At 45.1% G+C, this 20,735-nt stretch overlaps 1 protein-coding gene across 1 annotated transcript in view; it reads right to left on the reverse strand.

Annotated features, from left to right (window-relative positions):
- LOC135710125 (adenylate cyclase type 6) overlaps positions 1-20,735 on the reverse strand; it is a 472,542-nt gene that overhangs the window by 108,138 nt on the left and 343,669 nt on the right. The window contains exon 6 of the mRNA XM_065232613.1: positions 2,053-2,224. Coding sequence (XP_065088685.1) covers positions 2,053-2,224 — 172 coding nt within the window. The remainder of the gene's footprint in view (positions 1-2,052; positions 2,225-20,735) is intronic.

Raw genomic sequence — 20,735 nt, forward strand, 5'->3', positions numbered from 1 at the left:
GGTGAACCCGTTGATGTAGCATTTATACCCGCTCTGGTGCGAGAATGGATACTACGTTCATGCTTTTCTTGGTTGATCCCAGCGTCGACTGCGGACTGTGAGCCCACAAAATGTGATGCTCCGGCGGGTACCGAGCTATTCGGTAGCGCAGAAAAATCCTTCATGGTCAGCGCAGGTGCAGCTGAACCTTTTCTGACCTCCTTCCGACCCGGGTGGTTCGAGGTTGTTGCTTGTTGTCTATGTGTAGTCGGCTACGATCTGTAGCCAGATGAGTGCCGTCACAGTTGGCGCATCGTTTCGTTGGTGAACTTTTTGTCAGCGTGGGTTTCACCACAGTTGCTACATCTGTTCTTCAGGTGGTAGTTTCGAGGTCCGTGGCCGTGATAAAGGCAGTTCAAACACTGCGTTACGTCGGCTCGCTTGTTGCGGTAGGCTTCTCACCGCACGATGATGTGCGCAACGTGTTTCACGTCTCTCATGTTCTTGAGGTTGGTGTACCCCTTGGCAAAGTGCACTAAGTAGAAAGATTCTTCGAAGATTTCACTCCCCCTTCTTTTTGATGATGTGAGCCGCCTGACGAAGAGGTTGTATTCCTTCTTCAAACGTTCCAGGAGCTCTTTTGGTTCAACTAGTAGAAGACCACGAAGAACAACCCGGTAGGGCCGTTCATTTGGCTTATCGTGCGTGTAATATTCATAACCACACCGCTTCAACCTGGTTGAATTGATTTTGGTACCAAATCGGGTGAATTTGTACGTCGGCGTGACGTAGCACAAACACATTTTTTCAACAAGGATTGCGAAATCGATGTTCTTGACCACCAGGGGTGGTTGCTTTCCCTTTCCAGAAGAATTTCCCGAAGCTAAAACCACCGGGATCGGCTGACTTTTGGTGGTCTGGGATTGATGCTCCAGCGTGATGAATGTGTTGATTTGACAACTGCTGCTTCAACTTGTTTTCATCTACGACAGTTTGTATTTCGGTTTTATTCTGCTTAGGCTTGGTGTCCGAGGAGAAACCAGCCGTGTATTCGACATCCTGATGAACAACACCGACTGCCCAGTGCTTGTACAAGAAGTTTTGCTCAACGCACCTCATCGCCAATTACGTTACTCTGTCCTTATCGTCATGCCCAGTCATAGGCTTAATAATCCGCTACGTTCCTGCCTTAGAGCTTTTACCCAAATAAAAAAATTTAGCTAAAGATTAGTTTATACAGCCTTGGCTTATTAAGCTAGTCTGCAGCTAACATTGTTTGTTGGGTAATGCTGATTGTAACGACTTCGATTTTAATATTACTAGGCTGTGTTTTAAAAATATGTTTAGAGTCAATAGGATCGATTAAGATTAGTCTGTGCAAAATCGTCGATAACTGAATAAATAAATAAATACATAAATAAATTGGTACAAAATCTCATAAACCCAAGAAGCTTACCTGTATATCGGTACCAAGTTCAAAAATCGGTACATATACAGATAAATCGGTATATCCGGTAATACTGAGATGGAATCTCAAAGCAATCCACTTGCAACCTGGTCTATGCCTAAATATTATAAGATTTTCAAAATATTTGATGCAAGTGGTTCATATATACCTTATTTCGTAATAAGGTATGCACTTATTCTACTAAAACGCTTATCCATCAATTCTGAATCATATAGGTAGATTTCAATTATTTTCCCCCACAGTAACAATCAAATTAATTTAAAATACTTCAATTTAAAACAAAGCAAGTCTAAGTCATGTATACAGATTGTTCTTAAAACTAAAATTGTTATTTGACATGTGTCGGGATGAGGGCATGTGGAATTTCGTCAACAGGGCAGTTTAATAAATTTCATATTATAAGTGACACTCGTCTCATTTATCTTGACACAATTTTCCTATTCGAAATTCTACCATTTATAGTTAGTAAGTGATTTATGTTAAAAGAGATGTTTTTAATCATCCATAGGAATAATTCTGAACAGGAGGGAACTACACGAATCTCATTGAATTTACTCGGGCGTGCCCTAAATTATCAGCACATTCCGCATTCAAGATGGACTCACCTAGTGGATCGATGGCGTAACCGGGGCAACTGTCCAGCGACTGCTGCAGGATAAAGGTGAACACGAGATGTATTAACGCTAAGATGAAGATTAATCCTAGGAGTAGCCATACGATGTGCACCGCATTGTTCTGGTTCATCCGGAGAAAGTAACGCTGATACAGCATCTCCACCTGGAAAATAAGAAATGGGAAATATTGATAATTTACCGTTGAGGTACGCAAAGAGAAACAGTAATGTTTAAATTGAACAATTGAACAGGATTTGTTTTATCATAGTCACTTTAACACATTTTCAAGAGCAACCGTAACGGTGCATTACTATTCGGGCTGCTCTTTTGACTACTTTGGTCATTGCTGTTTTAGCTGGCAACCTGTTTGCAGACAAATGTTCATGATGTGCGACACAGGAAAAATATGGATTCCAGTATCCTATGGCTTAAAAAAGTGACGCATTAAAAATTTTATTTGAGTGACATAATTAAAGCATGTTTTGGCATCGTGCATTAATCTTGATTATCTTCCCGTAGTGGTCATGTGTATATTAGAGTTACTCGTAGCTTAGGTAAACTGTGCTGGAGTGCCACGAAGTGAAGCTTTGATTGCCAATTCAGCCGGATGAATCTTTCATAAACATAAAATGGCCTACTGGTCTACTGGGTGTCGAATATTGTACATTAACTAGTCTAAGCAACCTGTGGGTAAAAAAGGAGTCCAAGTTTTATAATTATTTAGATCTTTCTGTCATAGTATGGTACTGCATCAAATAGTATGGACTGAATTGGAAATTACCCGTTAAACGGGTTGTCTTCGATCACAGAGTTGATTCTATTAGTTTCACCTTTTACATTTTTCGTACACCACATGAAAAACGGATCTTTGATCTAAAGCCTGAAGGGTCAAGTGTTATTCTTCACCGCACGACGTGTAAATATTTATATATAACATATCAAGCATAACATTTGATAACGGCACAAAAGCATTTGTAAACAAACTTTCTAACGCCCTTTACACGCAAACCAACAACATCATCGGATATCGGGCAACTATCACCTTTCCGAAAGTGGTATTGGTTTGCGTGGGCGTACTTTGGTTCGCGTGTAAAGGGCCTTAGAAAGTTTGTTTACAAATGCTTTTGTGCCGTTATCAAATATATAACATTGACAAATCTCAGGTAATCATGACGTTTTGATTTTTGAAAACAACGCGAATGAAATAAAAAAGAGATCTACTGTGTCAATATCTATCATGATTACCTGAGTTACCTGAGTACCGCTTGCAATTCACGTCGCGGGACCGAGAGGAATTTCAAAGGGGCAACCTTTGTTTTTGAGCCAACCAGCGCGCACCTAGGCGCCTAATACATAGGTGACACAATAGGAAGAAGTGTTAGTTTGTTTTCATTAAATAAACCATGCCCATTTTGTTATGGCAAGTTTGCTATAAGAAATGCTCCTCGTGTTCATTAGCGAAATTCACATCAAAGATTGATTAATTGCGTAGGAAATCAGTTTGGCACGGCATTTGTGACCAGCATACACCTTCCGGCCATATGAAACTGGTCGAAAACTGTCCAAATCCGCCCATAAAAAAATTTGTTTTGAATTTCTGTATGGCAAAATATGAACATTAACGGCAAAGAACTCACCAACACTGGGAGACCGTGAGTTCCTGCCCACCTGTCATAAAAATATCTCGAGCGCGCACTCCGTATTTCCTTCTTCTTCGAACCTGAAGTAAGCCACGGCAGCCATTCCGTTTTCGCTCGCATCGCAGAAAATATGCAATTCCACGGTATTCGTAGATTCGGCAGACGTTGCATTGCGGTAACAGCGAGGTACGCTCACTTGTCGGACGTTCGGCAACGCTTCCACCCAGGTTATCCATCTTGCGGCTAGCTTCCCGTTGATTTCATCATCCCAGCCGTATCCAGCACGCCAGATTTCCTGCAGTAGGATCTTCAGGTAGATGAGGAAGTTGGAGATGAGTCCGTTTGGTAGGCATCCTGCTTCCGGAAAGCAACTCCACGTTGTGCTTCGGTGACATTCGGAACGTAAACGAATCGGTGGCAGTATCCCACCACATGCCCAGCACCTTTTCCGTTGCCATGTCCGCCCAAAGGCTCATGTCCTTCTCTGTGATACTGGTTTCGTGTAGACGTTTGACGACTACTGATGAATTCGACAACCAGTTACGTATTTCGAAGCCACCCTGTGAGTGAATGGATCGGACTTCGCACGCTAATTTCACCGCTTCCTCTTCAGTCTAAACGCTGGCCAACATGTCATCGACGTAGTGTTCGTGTTTGATGCACTCGACTGCCCTTGGATAATCTTCAACGAATCTGTCCGCATTCTGGTTCTTAACGTAGTGCGCGCAGCTCGGTGAACATGCTGCACCAAACGTCATTACTTGCACCACGTACACCTTCGGTTCTTCACCAGGATCTCCGTTGATCCAACTTGAAGAGCACGCTAAGCAACGACACCAACTGATCCAGTCTCGTTAGGAGAAATTAGTTCAAAGAGACACCGTTAACTCTCGCTGCCGCATCGAACACGATACGTATCTTCCCTGGCTTGTTTTGGTTGATTACCGGGAAAATTGGCAAGTACCAGTCAAGTACCAGTTTGGGCTACAAAATGGTGAGTTGACAACCTGGAAGGAGCGGAATACCTAGCCCTGGTCCTCACAAGTCCCTACTTCACGCCTCCTCGAGTCATATGATAACAAAAGACTCCCAGCTGAAACATGGGCACAGTTGGGTGGCGTAGCCTGGGCAATGTTGCCAGTCCGGCAATAGCAAAGTGAAGAGGTGCGACGCGAACACTGACGCGGTAACCATAGTACGGTGATAGAGGAAATGCTTCACCAAACCTGAGCGTCTGTTCACCATGGATGTGCGGCTCACAACGGCGTCTGTTCTCCATGTTAGGAGCGGCTAATCACCGTCCTAGTACCAGCGTGGGACTCTAAACAGAGCTGTGTACGATGGTCCCCCGGCGAGACGGGGGTTGGGGCAGGCCAAACAAAAAAAAAAACAAAGTTGCAAATACTGAAGAAAGAAATCCGGATCGGAACAATCGGCACAGACCCACGCGACGAAATAAGGACTAGGATTGAAAACTCGGAACATGGAACTGCAAATCGCTTGGCTTCCCGGGCTGCGATAGGTTAATCTATGACGAACTTCAACCACGCAACTTTGAAGTCGTAGCACTGCACTGGACGGGACAAAAGGTATGGACAAGCGGGCATCGAGCGGCTATTTTCTACCAGAGCTGTGGCACCACCAACAAGCTGGAAACCGGCTTTGTAGTGCTGGGTAAGATGCGCCAACGCGTGATTGGTTGGCAGCCGATCAACGTGCACTGCGCACACGAAGGTAGACCCGACGACGAGAAAGAAGCGTTCTATGCCCAGCTGGAGCAGGTGTACGATGGCTGTTTGCAACGGGACGTCAAAATCGTCATCGGCGACATGAACGCTCAGGTAGGACGGGAGGCAATGTATAGACCGGCAATCGGGCTAAACAGCCTGCATGCCGTATCGAACGACAACGGCCAACGATGCGTGAACTTTACAGCCTCTCGGGGTATGGTAGCTCGAAGTATCTTCTTCCCCCGCAAGAATATCCACAAAACCACCTGGAGATCACCTGACCAACACACAGAAAACCAAATCGATCACGTTCTAATCGACGGGAAATTATTCTTCGACACTATCAACATCCGCACGTACCGCAGTGCGAACATAGATTCGGACCACTACTTATAGCGAATTTGTTTTTGATTCAGTTGCAACCTGGATCGGGTATCAAGATTGGGTCTACTTGTTGACTGTCAAACGTCAGTGTAAACGTTTGTTTTTGTAACCTGGCTCAGGTTGAGGTTTGCACTCACAATAAGCTCAGGTTCGCACGGGTTGGAACTGGTTCCAACCTGGATAATAAACAAATTCGCTATTAGTTGCAGTATGCATGCGCTCAAAACTCTCGACGGTGCATAACACACGTCGAAGTCGAACGGCGCGACCCAACATTGAGCAACTACGGGACGCCGGAGTTGCCCAGGACTACGCGCAGCAGCTGGAAGTTGCACTACCCACGGAAAAGCAGCTTGGCGCAGCTTCTCTTGAAGATGGCTGGAGGGACATCCGTTCCGCCATAGGTAGTACTGCTGCAGCGGCACTAGGTACTGCAATCCCGGACCGAAGAAATGACTGGTTTGACGGTGAATGCAAACTGTGAATGTGGAGCGATACAGACAAGCGCGGAACAGACAAAACTCGGTATTCCGAAGGAAAAAGCGTCAAGCGACCAAGATCGCGAGGCAATGGAAAATCTGTGCCGCGTAAACTACACACGGAAGTTCTACGAGAAGATAAATAGTTCGCGCAAAGGCTATGTGCCGCAAGCCGATATGTGCAAGGACTTGGATGGTAACCTTCTCACGAACGAGTGACGAGCACCTCTACAGTGAAGCAGCAGAAAATGAAGATGCCACGACAACAGACCTTGGAGCACGCGCAGAAGACGACAGGCTACCGGCCCCTGATCTTCAAGAAGTTGAGGAGGAGATCGGTCGGCTGAAGAACAACAAAGCAACTGGTGTAGACCAACTGCCAAGTGAGCTATTAAAATACGGTGGTGAAGCACTGGCTAGAGCGCTGCACTGGATAATTGCCAATATTTGGGAGAAAGAGATATTACCGGAGGAGTCGATGGAAGGCGTCGTATGCCCAATCTACAAAAAGGGCGACAAGTTGGATTGCTGCAACTACCGCGCGATCACACTGCTGAGCGCCGCCTACTAGGTACTCTCCCAAATTCTATGCCGCCGCCTGTCACCATTTGCAAGAGAGTTCGTGGGGCAATACCAGGCGGGATTCATGGGTGCCTGCGCTACCACGGACCATACTTTCGCGATTCGGCAGGTTCTGCAGAAATGCCGCGAATACAACGTGCCCACACATCATTTGTTCATCGATTTCAAATCCGCATACGACACAATCGATCGAGATCAGCTATGGCAGATTATGCACGAGTACGGATTTCCGGATAAACTGACGCGACTGGTCAAGGTGACGATGGATCGAGTGTTGTGCGTTGTTCGAGTATCGGGGACACCCTCGAGTCCTTTTGGATCTCAAAGGGGGTTACGGCAAGGTGATGGACTTTCGTGTCTGCTGTTCAACATCGTGTTAGAAGGTGTGATCAGAAGAGCTGGGATAGACACGGTTGGTACGATATTTAGGAAGTCCATCCAGCTCCTTGGCTTCGCCGATGACATTGACATTATGGCATGGAACTTTGAGATGATGGCGGAAACGTACATCAGACTGAAGGCTGAAGCTAGATGGATTGGACTTGCCATCAACGCATCAAAGACAAAATACATGGAAGGAAGAGGTTCTAGGGAAGACAATGTTAGCCTCCCACCCCGAGTTCCGTTTGACGGTGACGAAATCGAGGTGGTCGATGAGTTCGTGTATTTGGGCTTACTGGTGACCGCCGAAAATGATACCAGCAGAGAAATTCAAAACGCAAATACTTTGGACTCCGGACGACGGTCCGGTCGAATGAAATTCGCCGCCGCACGAAGTTTACTGTCTACAAGACGCTGATTAGACCGGTGGTCCTCTACGGCCACGAGAACTGGACAATGCTCGTGGAGGACCAACCCGCCCTTGGTGTTTTCGAACGGAAGGTGTTGCGTACCATCTACGGTGGAGTGCAGATGGATGACGGAACGTTGAGGAGGCGAATGAACCACGAATTGCACCAGCTGCTGGGAGAACCATCCATCGCTAACATTGCAAAAATTGGGCGACTACGGTGGGCTGGGCATGTCGTAAGAATGCCGCACGACGACCCAGTGAAAATGGTTCTAGAAAGCGACCCAACAGGAACAAGAAGAAGAGGCGCGCAGCGGGCAAGGTGGATCGACCAAGTAGAAGGTGACCTGTGGCCATGGATTGAGTAGAGTGGAGACGACTTCTTCGGACAGCAGAGAACAAGACCTTAGCCTGATTGGTAAGGTAAATAAGTCATTCGAATACGTCTCCGATTTGTCCGCCGTTGTAAGCCGCCGAATGTAGCCCTTCTCTTCATAGTCAGTCATCTTCATTCGCACTGCCGCACCCAGCTCGGGGTCTTGCTTCATCCGCTTCTGCAGACAGTCCAACCGCTTCAGTGCCATTGCCTTATTGTTTGGCAACTTTACTTGATCGTACCGCCACAATAGTCCGGTCTCATAGCGGATCCCTTTCAGGCGTGTTTTGGTGGATATAATTTTCAGCGCTCGTTCTTTGTGTTTCGAAATTATTGGTTTGGACGATCCAGAGATTCTCAGCGACTCAATCGAGAAAGACTCCTTCAAAGCACCGTTCAGATCCTTATGCATTTCCGTACTACACGGGCAAATGTGAAAACTGTGGTATTTGCTGCTCCAGATATCATCGAACACCGCCCGCACACGAGCCAACCGTGACGGGTCTTCGTTTCCTTCGGTGCTTCTCAACACGTGACCGAGGCGGCAATTGTCCATCCCTATCAGGATTCTTGGAGACACACTTTCGTAGGATTCCACTGGCATTCCTTTCAGGTAGTTGTATTTGGCTGCCAATTGTTGGACTGACATCGACTGCTTCGGCAGAGAAAGGTTCCGTACCGTGTGAACCTTCGGGAGTTCTTAGACCCCTTCTGGCGTCGTGTGTTCCGGAAACCTTCACCGATTCCTTTTACTCCCTTTGTTGACCTCCCGTCCAGTTAAGGCACAACCCAGGCAACACACATTCATCAAAATAGGTTGCTGCAACTTAATTGTGACTGAAATAAGGTACATACAAGTAACCACAACTGTTAAATGACAAGTGTGCTGCTAGGGAATGGATGCGATGCTCCTTTGAGATCCAGTTCTTTCGCCAAATTGTGTTCCATAAACGTGGCCGACGACCCATCGTCAAGAAAGGCAAAGGTTTTCACAGACTTCCCTTTTCCGTAGATGATCACAGCCACACAGAGTTTGCGACCTATCACAATCACGATCGCCAAACAGCTGATGGTAGTAACGCTTTGTACATTCCTATCAATGTGCTCGTCGAAGCTAGAAGTAAAAAGCAACTGGTGAATGTCGTCTTCTGTTGTGATCCATCACCGATCTGGTCATTCCCGACAATCACGACACTCAGCTGTGCTCGTTTTGAAGCAGTTGCTGCTTTGCTTGCTTATTTGAGTGTGTTGGTGAGTGAGCCCAACAGCTTCCGTTTAATGTTGCCTGCTTTGTTTGTAACTCACACAATCGCGCCTGCCGAGGAATGCGTAGGCATTGTTTTCATTTTCTTCTGTCGTTTCGCTTTTTCTCATGATCGTACTGCAGAATTCTTCACTGTATTCGTTGTGCTTTTCATCATCAGCAGCGAGTGTAACGTTTTGCTTGTGAGCAGCAACCATTACTGGTGATTGTTGTTTGCCATGGCTCTAACTCTCACTGTGTGACAAAACGATCTGTCAGCGATAGTCGGTTGATGCGGAGACGAGTGTCACGTGAGTGTCATGATATTTTGCATCACTGCAGGCACGTATCGAAACAGAACCTTCTCTACCGTATTTGAATGAGTGTTACAGCTCTGTGATGATGCGGGCTTGTTGTAACCGTTCTTTCCGCATGGTGTTTTAACCTGACAGGCGCCGAAATGCTTCCTCATGCTCATGCCTAATGCTCTTTTACAACTGTCCAACGGGCTCCGATGTCCATGTTGAGGAATTTACGACACGTCTCTGCACCGCTGCATTCCTCCGCGCAACAAATGATCAAAATCCTAGTCTTAAGCATTGCAAACTAGAGAACAGCGTTACAAGATTAGGAAGAACGGGAACAAAAAATAACTACAGAACTCATTTTTTCTTGGCTTCAAGATCATCTTCGATGGACAAAGCCGAGTCTTGACACTATCAACAATTCATAAAAAGTAAAAAATGTTCCCCTAGTTTGAAGTAGTTCGGGGGTAGATCCTAATGCAAGTAGCACACCACAAAAAGGTAATATACCAGGTGTTACTGGGCTATTAAGAGTCGATAATTTGAAACATTTCAAAACTTGAATTTTATATGAGCTATAAAAAAAAAAGAAATTTCAAACATCGGGCAACGCCCAGTGAGAACTGTCAATAAATATTTTCATTCGATTTTTTTGCATAGGTCCAATATTAGGGACATTGGCCGATTTTTTGACGTAGGACTACGTCTGTGATTTCTATACGGGAATACACTTTATGAAACCCGAAAATGGAACATGTAACAACATTATGAAAGATTTTGAACGTTAATAACTCAGCTGCCCCTGGATCGATTTCAATAATTTTATCACCAATCGATCAGAAACATTTCTACGCTAATTTCACGAATGTGCAACTGTTACAATGATAATTAAAATTATCACCGATTGCCTGCGAAACGCGATTTCCCTAACACAGATTTTAAAGTTGAATTCCATACGGTCTCACCAAACGGTGTTTATTCAATCACTGCGTGCTGAGTGGTGGTGTTCTCCACTACACAACGAAAGGCTCTTCGCAAGCAGCTAGCTTTCAAGGGTGCCCGCAACCGTTGATCGGATTCAGTTCCAATCACTGTGTGTGGTGGTGTCCGGAACGTGGCATCAGCAGCAGCAACAGCAGTGCTTTTGACGCATGGCGTTGAAAATTGTTCTCCAGTACGCAACGAAAGGCTGTCTGCGAGCAGCGAGCTGCAGTTGACATGAGCATCCATAGAAGGAGGAAGAGCCGCACCACTATTGCGCAGCGTATGATTTGCATGACTTGACATCTTTACTAGATATCTACCATAGTTAGCATAGTAATTAAATCAAAATTTAACTGTATTACATAGACAATACCTTGAAATAATATACTCAAAAGTAAGCACCCACGATTAAGTTTAACTTACCCCCATCCTCAATCTCGCTTGACTTGAGATTAGAAAAACTCTGTTTCCAGCCCAATCTCGCTTCAACCAACCCGTCACTGAATAAATATTAATCATTCCCCTAAACTGAGTTTGGCCCCAACTCATCTTTATCTTCTGCATCAAAATCGACCGCCATCATCATCAGCGGACAGCGTTTTTTTCAATGACCCTGATTTTATCTTCTCAAAAGTTTCCGACGTGATTGCGGTTTGGTTGAACCGAAATTAATGTCATCGTTTTGTTGGTATTGGATATTCACCGAAAAGGGGTCTGATAATTTCGGAACCTATGATAATTGAAATCAATTAGCTGGTTCAGCCATTCCGATGCCCAGTTTGACAACTCCATTATGTGTTATGGCAATTTCCGCGAAGGCCTCTATGACCAGGGGGAACAGAGAAATGCCGCTAATGGACAGTAATGGACTCCGCTCAGCACCCCCGCAGGATTGAACGTGAATGGAATTGAACGTAATCCTTGGCCCACGGAGCAGAGGATTCGCAGAAAGCCTTGCCCCGCTGATGGTCACGTGTCACAACCCTGTGCCATTAGTAGGGTTGAGATGGTTACTGTGGCCGTAGCACTGCTCGCTGGTGGCAAGTCTACGAGTACTTATTCTGGGACATGGCTCAACGATGAAGAAGATGGGGTGTTAACAATGCCGTCTGATGAATTTTGTATGAGCAGGGTGCGCTTGGTGCCTATTGTCGGATCAGATTGAAGTAGTAAATTCTAGCTGCTTGGCAGATGAATAATTGATGATTTTGTAGGGTTCGACTTAAGGTGATTGTCTGGATTCATTGGGCAAAGGGTGTACTCGTTGTTTATTGGCAATCAAGATAATTGGTCCGTGGAAACATGTGGATTCTAGACTTTGAGACATCGACAAAAGAACTGAGAAGAGAGCGATAAAAAGTAAACAAAAGGTGAATGTCAAATGATAAATTTGAAATAAGAAACTACAATACGCAAGTTGAAGATGGAAATTTTAGAAAGTACAAATTCTCAATGAAATCGACATTCCATGCTCAACAACCGTGATTTCATTTAAAGCTGTGGTAATTCTTCAAATACATCAAGAATTTTCTGCCATGGAGCTCCATCTTTTGAATTGCTTCCCCCTTGGAAAATATTCCATTTATCACATTTACGCTCAGAAAAGCTCCCTCTTACGGTGCGCAGCAAAGGTCCGTGGGTTTCCCTACGATCGCATTACTTATGATTCATGCAGAGCTACATGTACCTGATGCTACCTTTCACTGACTAGGAGCTCCAAGGACAACAGAAACGAGATGACAAAATTGAGTGAACACCGGTTAGTTGATTATTCCCAGCAATTTTTTTCCCACGCTGCATCCATATTCATACGGTCCACCCCCTCCGGTCCCAATTGAAGTTATGACATTTTCGTTTCCTCATCAAATAAGATTTTTTTTATTTTCGTACTTTGAATGTAAAGTGAGTTACGGTCCTTCTCATGTTAGAAACGAGTCTCGGTCGGTGACAAGATTAGTTGCGTTTCGTCTTTATACTATTTGTAGCATCCGTAGCTTTGGATCTCGGATCTCCTACCTGCCCCAGAGCCAGGAGCTTCTGAAGCGATACGAGAAAAATTAAATGCATACATAACGTATGCATTTTGCAAGAGAAGGGAATTTTCCGGGAAAAGTAATGCAAAGACAGATCCCTTTATGCCGACAGACGACAGATGCAGTAGCGCTCGAAAGCATAGTAGGACAGGATATGAAGATGTCATTGTGTTGTGCAACATTTACCCAAGTTGTTCTGCTTTCAAACGCAAACAAAATCGTTCTCGTCTTCGTTTCCCTTGTCGTCATGTGGTGAACATGGAAACGTTCTCTCGCCTGTAGGTTGTCATAAGAAGATTGAATTTTGCGTACTTACATCACACATGACAGGGGACGGAGGGTGGAGCGACGTGGAGTAGTTGGCTATATCGGACCGGAACCGATGGAAGTGATGGTTCCGTGCCAATTTCGACTTGTTGGCCTAGTTGTTGCCCATGGATGGATGGAGCTCGGCCCTCCAATGGGCATTGAAATAGGAAGACTTAATGATGGACTTCCCTTCGGAGACAGAAAGTCGTTTTCTATTGAAGGGAATTGACGAACACTGAGACAAATAAGCTTAAGAATTCCATGAGAATGACGATTTTGATTTCATAAGACACTTATGAATTGTATAAACACGACTTATTAATGATTATCGTAGTACATCAAGTGGTTCTTATACGCCTTTAGCCTATCCGATTTAACAAGCGTTGATTGACGTGAACGCATTTAAACGCTCCATTTTATAATTCTTCTATTAGTTTGATAAGCTATCTAACGAATCTCATTGTTTTAACTTATGAATTGTGTTTCCTCGATCAAACTGATGATTTCCTATGATTTCATAATTCCTTGTGGCAAAAAATTGTAAGTGATTCTAATGGAACCCTTAAGTTTATTTGCCTCAGTGTATGGAATCGAATGAGACATGCTGTGCGATGTCATTGTAAGGGAAATTGCTTTCTATGTTTGCCTAGTTTGCTTGAAATTGTGTCATTAATTAACCCATTTTCCGTCTCACCTTAATCATTCGGCATGCAGTGCAATAATTTCTAACGATGTGAAAAGCAATTCTCCCAAATTAATTATTAGCTAGAAGCAAAACACAACTATTTTTTACCAAGAAATACTTGTAGCCATCGCCCCATCCGCAAACCTAATTAGATGTGATCTCCACCAAGTGGAAAACACCGATCTAATTACGGTCGCCGGTTCAAGTTCTCCGGAGTACCAAACATCAAAGACATCCTCCGCAAGACAAATAATGGTTCACTGTCCCTCTTCTGAAAACGACAGCTGGTTGGTCATCAAGGAAGAAAAAAGAGATAAATCAACTGTACATACCTTTCTGGAAAATATAAAAAGACAACTCGCTGCCCACTCGGCTTTGTTTTTGAATGGAATTAATGTTTCATGAAAGAATTTTTCGTCGAACGTGGACAAAGGGGAAAAGAGCTGTTCATCGAGGAGACCTTTTGCCGCATTTGTTCGTGGGATGAATAAGGTACACACCGGGCAAGTGGGAATGGCCATTTACAAATCTGAATGCTGAAATGTGGGTGCAATAAAACGACCCAAATAACAACTCCATAGAGTTAATGGCGTCGTACTACTAATCGCGCCCACACTTCAGGCTACCCATTTGAAAATGGCCGTTCCCACTTACCCGGCACTGCCATTTGCCCCGATGTACCTTATTCGGTTCCTGCGAAATGCGCTTTTCCCTTTATTCGTGGGAGTAATTAAATTGAATTACCTACTCGGTACCGTGTATCCCCTGACGACAATCGATGGTGGTCTAATTTTTCTCGAACTATCTCGATACGCTTCTCAAATTTAAATTTTTGACTGTTCAATCGTCCACTCTTCAGCTCTCAATTTCTTTTATTTTCAACTGTTCAATTGGGGACGGGTCCGGCTTGGTGATTAGCATCCAAGCCTCCTACGCTAAAGACAACGAGTTCAAATTTCATCTCCAAAAAAGTCATGAATGTCCTTAGAGCAACCGTAACGGTGCATTGTTAAAGCTATTTTAGCAACCTCGATCATATCGCAGCTATCGTACCGCGGGTTGCTATTGCCTGGTGTACGCTTGTGCTTTTTCACTAGTGCTGGTGAGTATGTCGTTTGCATGAGGTTTTGCACGATTGTTTGTTTTAGGCAATCATTCTTATTTCTGCTAAAAATCGTCTATTTTGAATCTTGCAATATTTCTTGAAATGTCGTATTCGACACTTTTCAATAAATCATAACACGAAAACGTCGAAGTGAAGTCTGAGACAAAGTTGTATGGAGAAATAAAGTCGCTCTATGAAAATATACACACTTAATTTTATTAATTAATTTTGAGAATCCAATGGAGTGATAAAAATTGAATAACAAAAAAAATTCCATATCCATTTGTTAAATCTTAATGAAAATGCAATCTTTTGTGATATTCAATTTTTTTTTACTCAACAACAACTATAAGCAAATTTTTTTACTTGACCACTCAATAATTAATTCATGATTAATTTACCATCCGTAGCAGCGCTCAATTCATAAAACTAACTGTATCTAACTTGGTATCTTTTAAATCATCTGTACTGCCAAAACATGAATAAGTCTTAACCTGGAACTGGACTATGAACTCTGCTACGTGATGGTCTTCCGGACCAAAGCCGAAGGCGAGTGTTGGATCGTTGAGTTTCGTTCGGATCCTTCTCAGAAAAAGACGTTGTTTACCCTTTTTTAAGCTGCAAAGCATATTTATTTAATTATTATCCAACTAAAAACCAATTCAATAAAGATTTAATAAACTTGTGAGTATTATACGTTTTACTTGGAAACGGGACCTTGTCATAACGTTTGCTCCCAAGTGGACTGCCATCGTGTTGACGTAAGCTGTCAGGCAGAGGCGAGATCTTCTAATGCCGAGGAAACCAACTGCAACGGAGGAGTAGATGTGGCAGTGCTGCCAGTGCCCGCAACACTCCCCAGCTCGTAAAGCTGCAGGTCTGCTTCCGGCTCAGCTTTACTCTTTGGTTCTACATCCAGCACAGCAATCTTGCACACAGGACGACGAAGAACTCCATTGGTTGTCTCCGAGATGATGCGACCTCGGGTCGACCCGTTACGTAAGTTTTTATCCACCACGACTACTAGATTACCCACTTCCGAAGCCTTCGCCTCTTCAAACCACTTTGTCCGCGTCTAGATGCTTGGCAAGTATTCTTGTGTCCACCTCTTCCAGAACTGGTCAATCATTTGTCTAGCCATATACCAGTTGGTACCAGTGGTTTCCTTGCTCGGAAAACCCCATCAGAACTAAGGTGAATAAAGTGGTCCGGCGTCAGAGCCTCTTGTTCCGCTGATTCTAGAGGAATTAACGTCAGTGGCCGTGAGTTGATAATGGCACTGACTTCAGCAATAATCGTGCGTAGGGTTTCGTCGTCCGGGTTCCCCAAGCGTGACAGCGACGGAAGAGCAACCTTAACGGAACGTACTAAAGGGTGTCCACGATGAAATTGCCACACACAAAATTGATTCGCAAAATTCGAGTTTTCATCCGATTGCCATCAAATTTTCAGGGATTGAAAAATAACTATTAAACTTCATTTTACCATTTTACTCGTATTTTATTTACAGTCAATACGCAAATGCCCGCACCTTGGCCTTAACCCCGGCCATAAGATTCTGCACAACCTGTGAATCAACCGTTTTTTGCATGTAAACCCATACTTTCTTCAGTTCCTCGACTGTCTTCACTACCTTAGGTCGTTTAAGAAGGTGCTGCTTCATAATCGCCCAGTACTTCTCGATGGGGCGGAGCTCCGGAGTGTTGGGAGGGTTGAACATTTTCGGCACGAAATTGACCTTATTGTCCGCATACCACTTCAGCACGTCCTTGGAGTAGTGGCATGAGGCCAAATCCGGCCAGAAGATTGTTGGGACGTTGTGGGCCTTCAGGAGAGGAAACAGCCGCTTCTGGAGGCACTCTTTTATGTACACCTGTCCGTTCATCGTGTCCTGGGTCACGAAAGGTGCACTCCGCTTCCCGCACGTGCAGATGGCTTGCCAAACCAGGAATTTCTTCGCAAATTTGGACATCTTCTGAGTGCGGACATGCTCCGGAACGCTGAACTTATCCTTGGCCGTGAAAAACAGGTTGCCGGGGATCTGTTTGAAGTCAGCCTTCACATATGTTTCGTCGTCCATGATGCAACATTCAACTTTCGTTAGCATGTTGAGGTACAACTTCCTGGCACGGGTTTTGGCGGACTTGTTCTGCTTCTCGTCGCGATTAGCGGCCTTTTGTACCTTGAACGTTCGAAGCCCAGCCTTAGTTTTGGCCTTCTGGACAAAACTTCGACTTAGGTGCAGCTTCTTAGCCACATCCCTAACGGAGGCGTTCGGATTTCGGTTGAAGGCCCCAACTACGCGGTTGTGATTTTTGGTGTTGTACGGAATACTTTTTCCTTCACTTCTGGGCTTCCGATCGGTGGTCAACCGTTCCTCGAACCGCTTAATCACTCGCGACACCGTGGAATTCATGATTCCCAACGTTTTAGCGATGGAACGATGCGAGAGATCCTTGTTCTCGTGATGAATGCGCAAGATTTTATTACGCACGAGCTGTTCTTTCGACTCCATTTCCGCGAGTTTTGATCACAGGACTTTAAAACTTGCAGGATGTAAATAATGCACTATGAACTAAATCCACCCAAATTTTCATTAAATTCTACCCAACGGTTAAAAAGTTAGAGCAATTTCATATTGTGACAATTTCATCGTGGACACCCTTTAGTAACTCCCACACTCCCCCAAAGTGTGGAGTGGAGGGCGGGTTGAAGACCCACTTCGTATTGGCGTCGGTGAAAGTGTCAGCTAGACCGTTGTAAATGGCTTGGATTTCCTGCAGCAGCTCGCGACTAGCTAGATCTCACTGGGTGCACCTCGATAGGCCACGAAGTGACGGATGGCCATTTTGCATGATTCGGTCGTGAGAGAATGTACGATCTCTAGGTGGATGGCTCTGACGGAAAGGCAAGTGAACTAGGCCACCCATCTTTTCACGTTGCTGCGACCGCTCTTGACCGATATTGGCCCAAAGTGATCGATGCCTACGTAGGTAAACGGTCAACCACACTGGTTCGAGCGCGCTGCAAAGGACCCATCTTCGGTGTTACGGGCGACGCCTTCCGGACCTCACAGGTCTGGCAATTCCTAGAGACCTGGCGTACCACGGTGCGGAGGTTCGGTATCTGGAAACGCTGCCGGATCTCGTTAACGATTGTCTCGTTGTTAGCGTGCAGAAACTTCCGGTGATACCAGTCAACTAGGAGTTCGCTTCAAAGCTGTAAATTTATTTCTCGTTATCTCTAGTACTAAACAATAATAATTTGAGACTGACATTTCAGTGTTGTATACGGAAATTCAACTGGTTATGGTGTTTTAACTAGCACTGTGTAACTCGTTCTAAATCTGTATAGAGGTTGTACAGTGGAATACATGTACATGTACATGTACGATACAATTTACCAACTAATATATAATTCCGCTATCGATGACGTAAATTTACCTTCACGATGCAGTAAATATAAATATATACATGTACGTAATTAATAACTTTGGCAATACTTAGATTAAATTTCAGTTTATCGAAAACCTGCACGTTATCTGTAGCTATTGTTGTTCGCTTGTAAACAATCCCTGGTATTATATAATAGTTATACAAATATGTCTATTCTGTTGACGTTCATGTAAGTTGTCACTTCGTCGAGGGAGTGCACGGTTGCACAATATTCTGGGACGACCCAGTGGTCATCGCAACATTCCCCGACCCGTGTGAACTGGATCTTCCGAGAACATCCAAAACTGCTAACTTCACTGTTGGTCGTACGATAATACCTTTGACTGTCTGCACCTTGGCCTGCCTAACTTGTCCATCTGATGCAGTATATACTTCGATGATCGTTCCTTTAGGCCACTGGTTCCTGATGGAGTCATCTACTACCACCACTACATCGCCGACCTGGATTGGCTTTGCTGGCTCAAACCACTTGGATCGCCATGTCAACACCGGAAGATACTCTCCTATCCAGCGTCTCCAAAACTGGTCAATCATCCACTGAGCCAACTTCCAACTGTCTCTGAGTGCGCTATGGTACTCTACCGGGTGAACAGCAGGCTGGTTGACGCCCTGTGTTCCGTACAACAAAAAATGATTAGGGGTAAGCGCCTCCTGATCCGATGAATCGAGGCCGACGTTTGTTAAAGGGCGCGAATTGACAATCGCTTCGGCTTCGAGAACAATGGTTTCAAAAGTTTCCTTTTTAGGATTCCTCAATCCGTCTCCGATGGCAAGCATTGCCGTTTTCACCGAGCGTACCATCCATTACCACAGACCACCCATATGTGGCACTGCAGGTGGATTGAAAATCCATTTAGAGCGGACGTTGGTGAACGTAGCTGCACAGCTTTCGTTGATCTTGTAGATCTCCTTCTTTACCTGTCGGCAGGGCTGAAAAACACCTCAGAGATGCGATCAAGGCTCTCGTGAAATTGTCACAGCAAGAAAGTTTTCCCCAGGAACTAGCAGACCTTTCCAAGAGTGGTCAGGTGCAAGATTCGTCCAGAATATCTCCGCTCAATCCGCAACTTGCTGAAGGCTTACTCTGCGTTGGCGGCCGGCTGAAGAACGCTGCTGTATCGGACCGTCGGAAACATCCCTACATCCTGGATCATCGGCATCCCTTCGCACGAGCAGTTGTAGCTTACTATCATCAGAAGCATTTCCATGCCGGTCAGCAACAAGTAGTTTCCAACGTCCGAGAGCAGTTCTGGCCTACAAGCATCAGGAAACTGACTAGACAAGTCATCCACGAATGCGTCAAGTGCTTCCGCGCGAAACCTAAAATCCAGGAGCAATTAATGGCAGACCTACCTCCCGAGCGAGTAACGCCATGCTTTCCCTTCCAGAAGGTTGGTGTCGACTACTGCGGACCGTTTTACGTAGTCTACGTCTACGTAGGCGACCCAGAAACTGTGGAAGAAATGGTCGGAGCAGTATTTGTCAAATCTCCACAACAGGACAAAATGGACGCGTCAGAGGAACAACATAGCAATTGGAACTATGATTGTTCTCAAGGAGGAGAATCTCCCACCGTTGAAGTGGCAGTTGGCACGGGTGACAGAGGTTCACCCAGGATCTGACGGAAACATCCGAGTTGCAACCGTCCGGACCAAGGATGGCAGTTACAGACGAGCGATCTCAAAGATCTGTGTACTGCCAATCAGAGACAATCTTCCTATGTCAGAAGAGGAGAACTAGGACTCCTCCAACGGCGGAGGTCGAGAGGCCTCCGCACACCCAGTTAAGTTATGCATTATTTCAATTTTCTAAAAAGTAATCGCTCATTTTTCTCCAGTCAAACCTCAGTGTTTTTGGTCAACCCAAAACACCCGACACTGCTTCGCCAAATTTGAGTTGTCTAGCGTCCAATTTCGAGGTAATATGTGTCGTTTTCGGTGGTGGTATTTGCATGTGCTTCCAGTCTTGTTGAGGTCCAGTCAAGACGGTGTTTAGCAATGGTGCTAACCGTCAAATTTATGTTCAGCTCGATTCGAAATTCACACTCCCAAACACGTTTGATATTTCGAGGTACGACCAAACAGTGACAGCAATCCTGAGGAAGAAGTGCGCAATTCGTCCTCCTGGTTCTACGCTGCGATCGCCAACAGGTATGGCCAACCTGCTTGTACTTTCTCAGCAATGTGGGTCCAACATCGCAGTCACCGTAGTTCAATCGTCGAATGTCAGAACGTCGTCTCGAATCGAATCTTACGCAGAGGGATGGTCGACGCCACAGGGCGTCCACCGGAGGCCTTAGGGCCTCCGTCCAGGCAAGTCGTTTTGTTTTTCAGTAGTTCAATTGAAAAAGCACCCTCTTATTTTATTCAGAGATCACATCGCACGCACCGTGCGGATCGGCCGTGAACATCGTCACGCACCGCACGGATCACGTCAGTATCGCATCAGCTACAACATCAATCACCGAAACCACACGTACCAAACCACGGAAGGCATCGTTCCTGTTGAGCCGTCGATCGGACGAAAGCATAGTTCCAATCCTAGAAGGAAAACACCACCAACGTCAGAAGCATG

This window comes from Ochlerotatus camptorhynchus, unplaced genomic scaffold (genome assembly GCF_037179485.1).
Source record: "Ochlerotatus camptorhynchus isolate MF236.1 unplaced genomic scaffold, CSIRO-AGI_Acam_v1.1 ptg000370l, whole genome shotgun sequence".
In the NCBI taxonomy this organism is placed as follows: Eukaryota; Metazoa; Arthropoda; class Insecta; order Diptera; family Culicidae; genus Ochlerotatus; species Ochlerotatus camptorhynchus.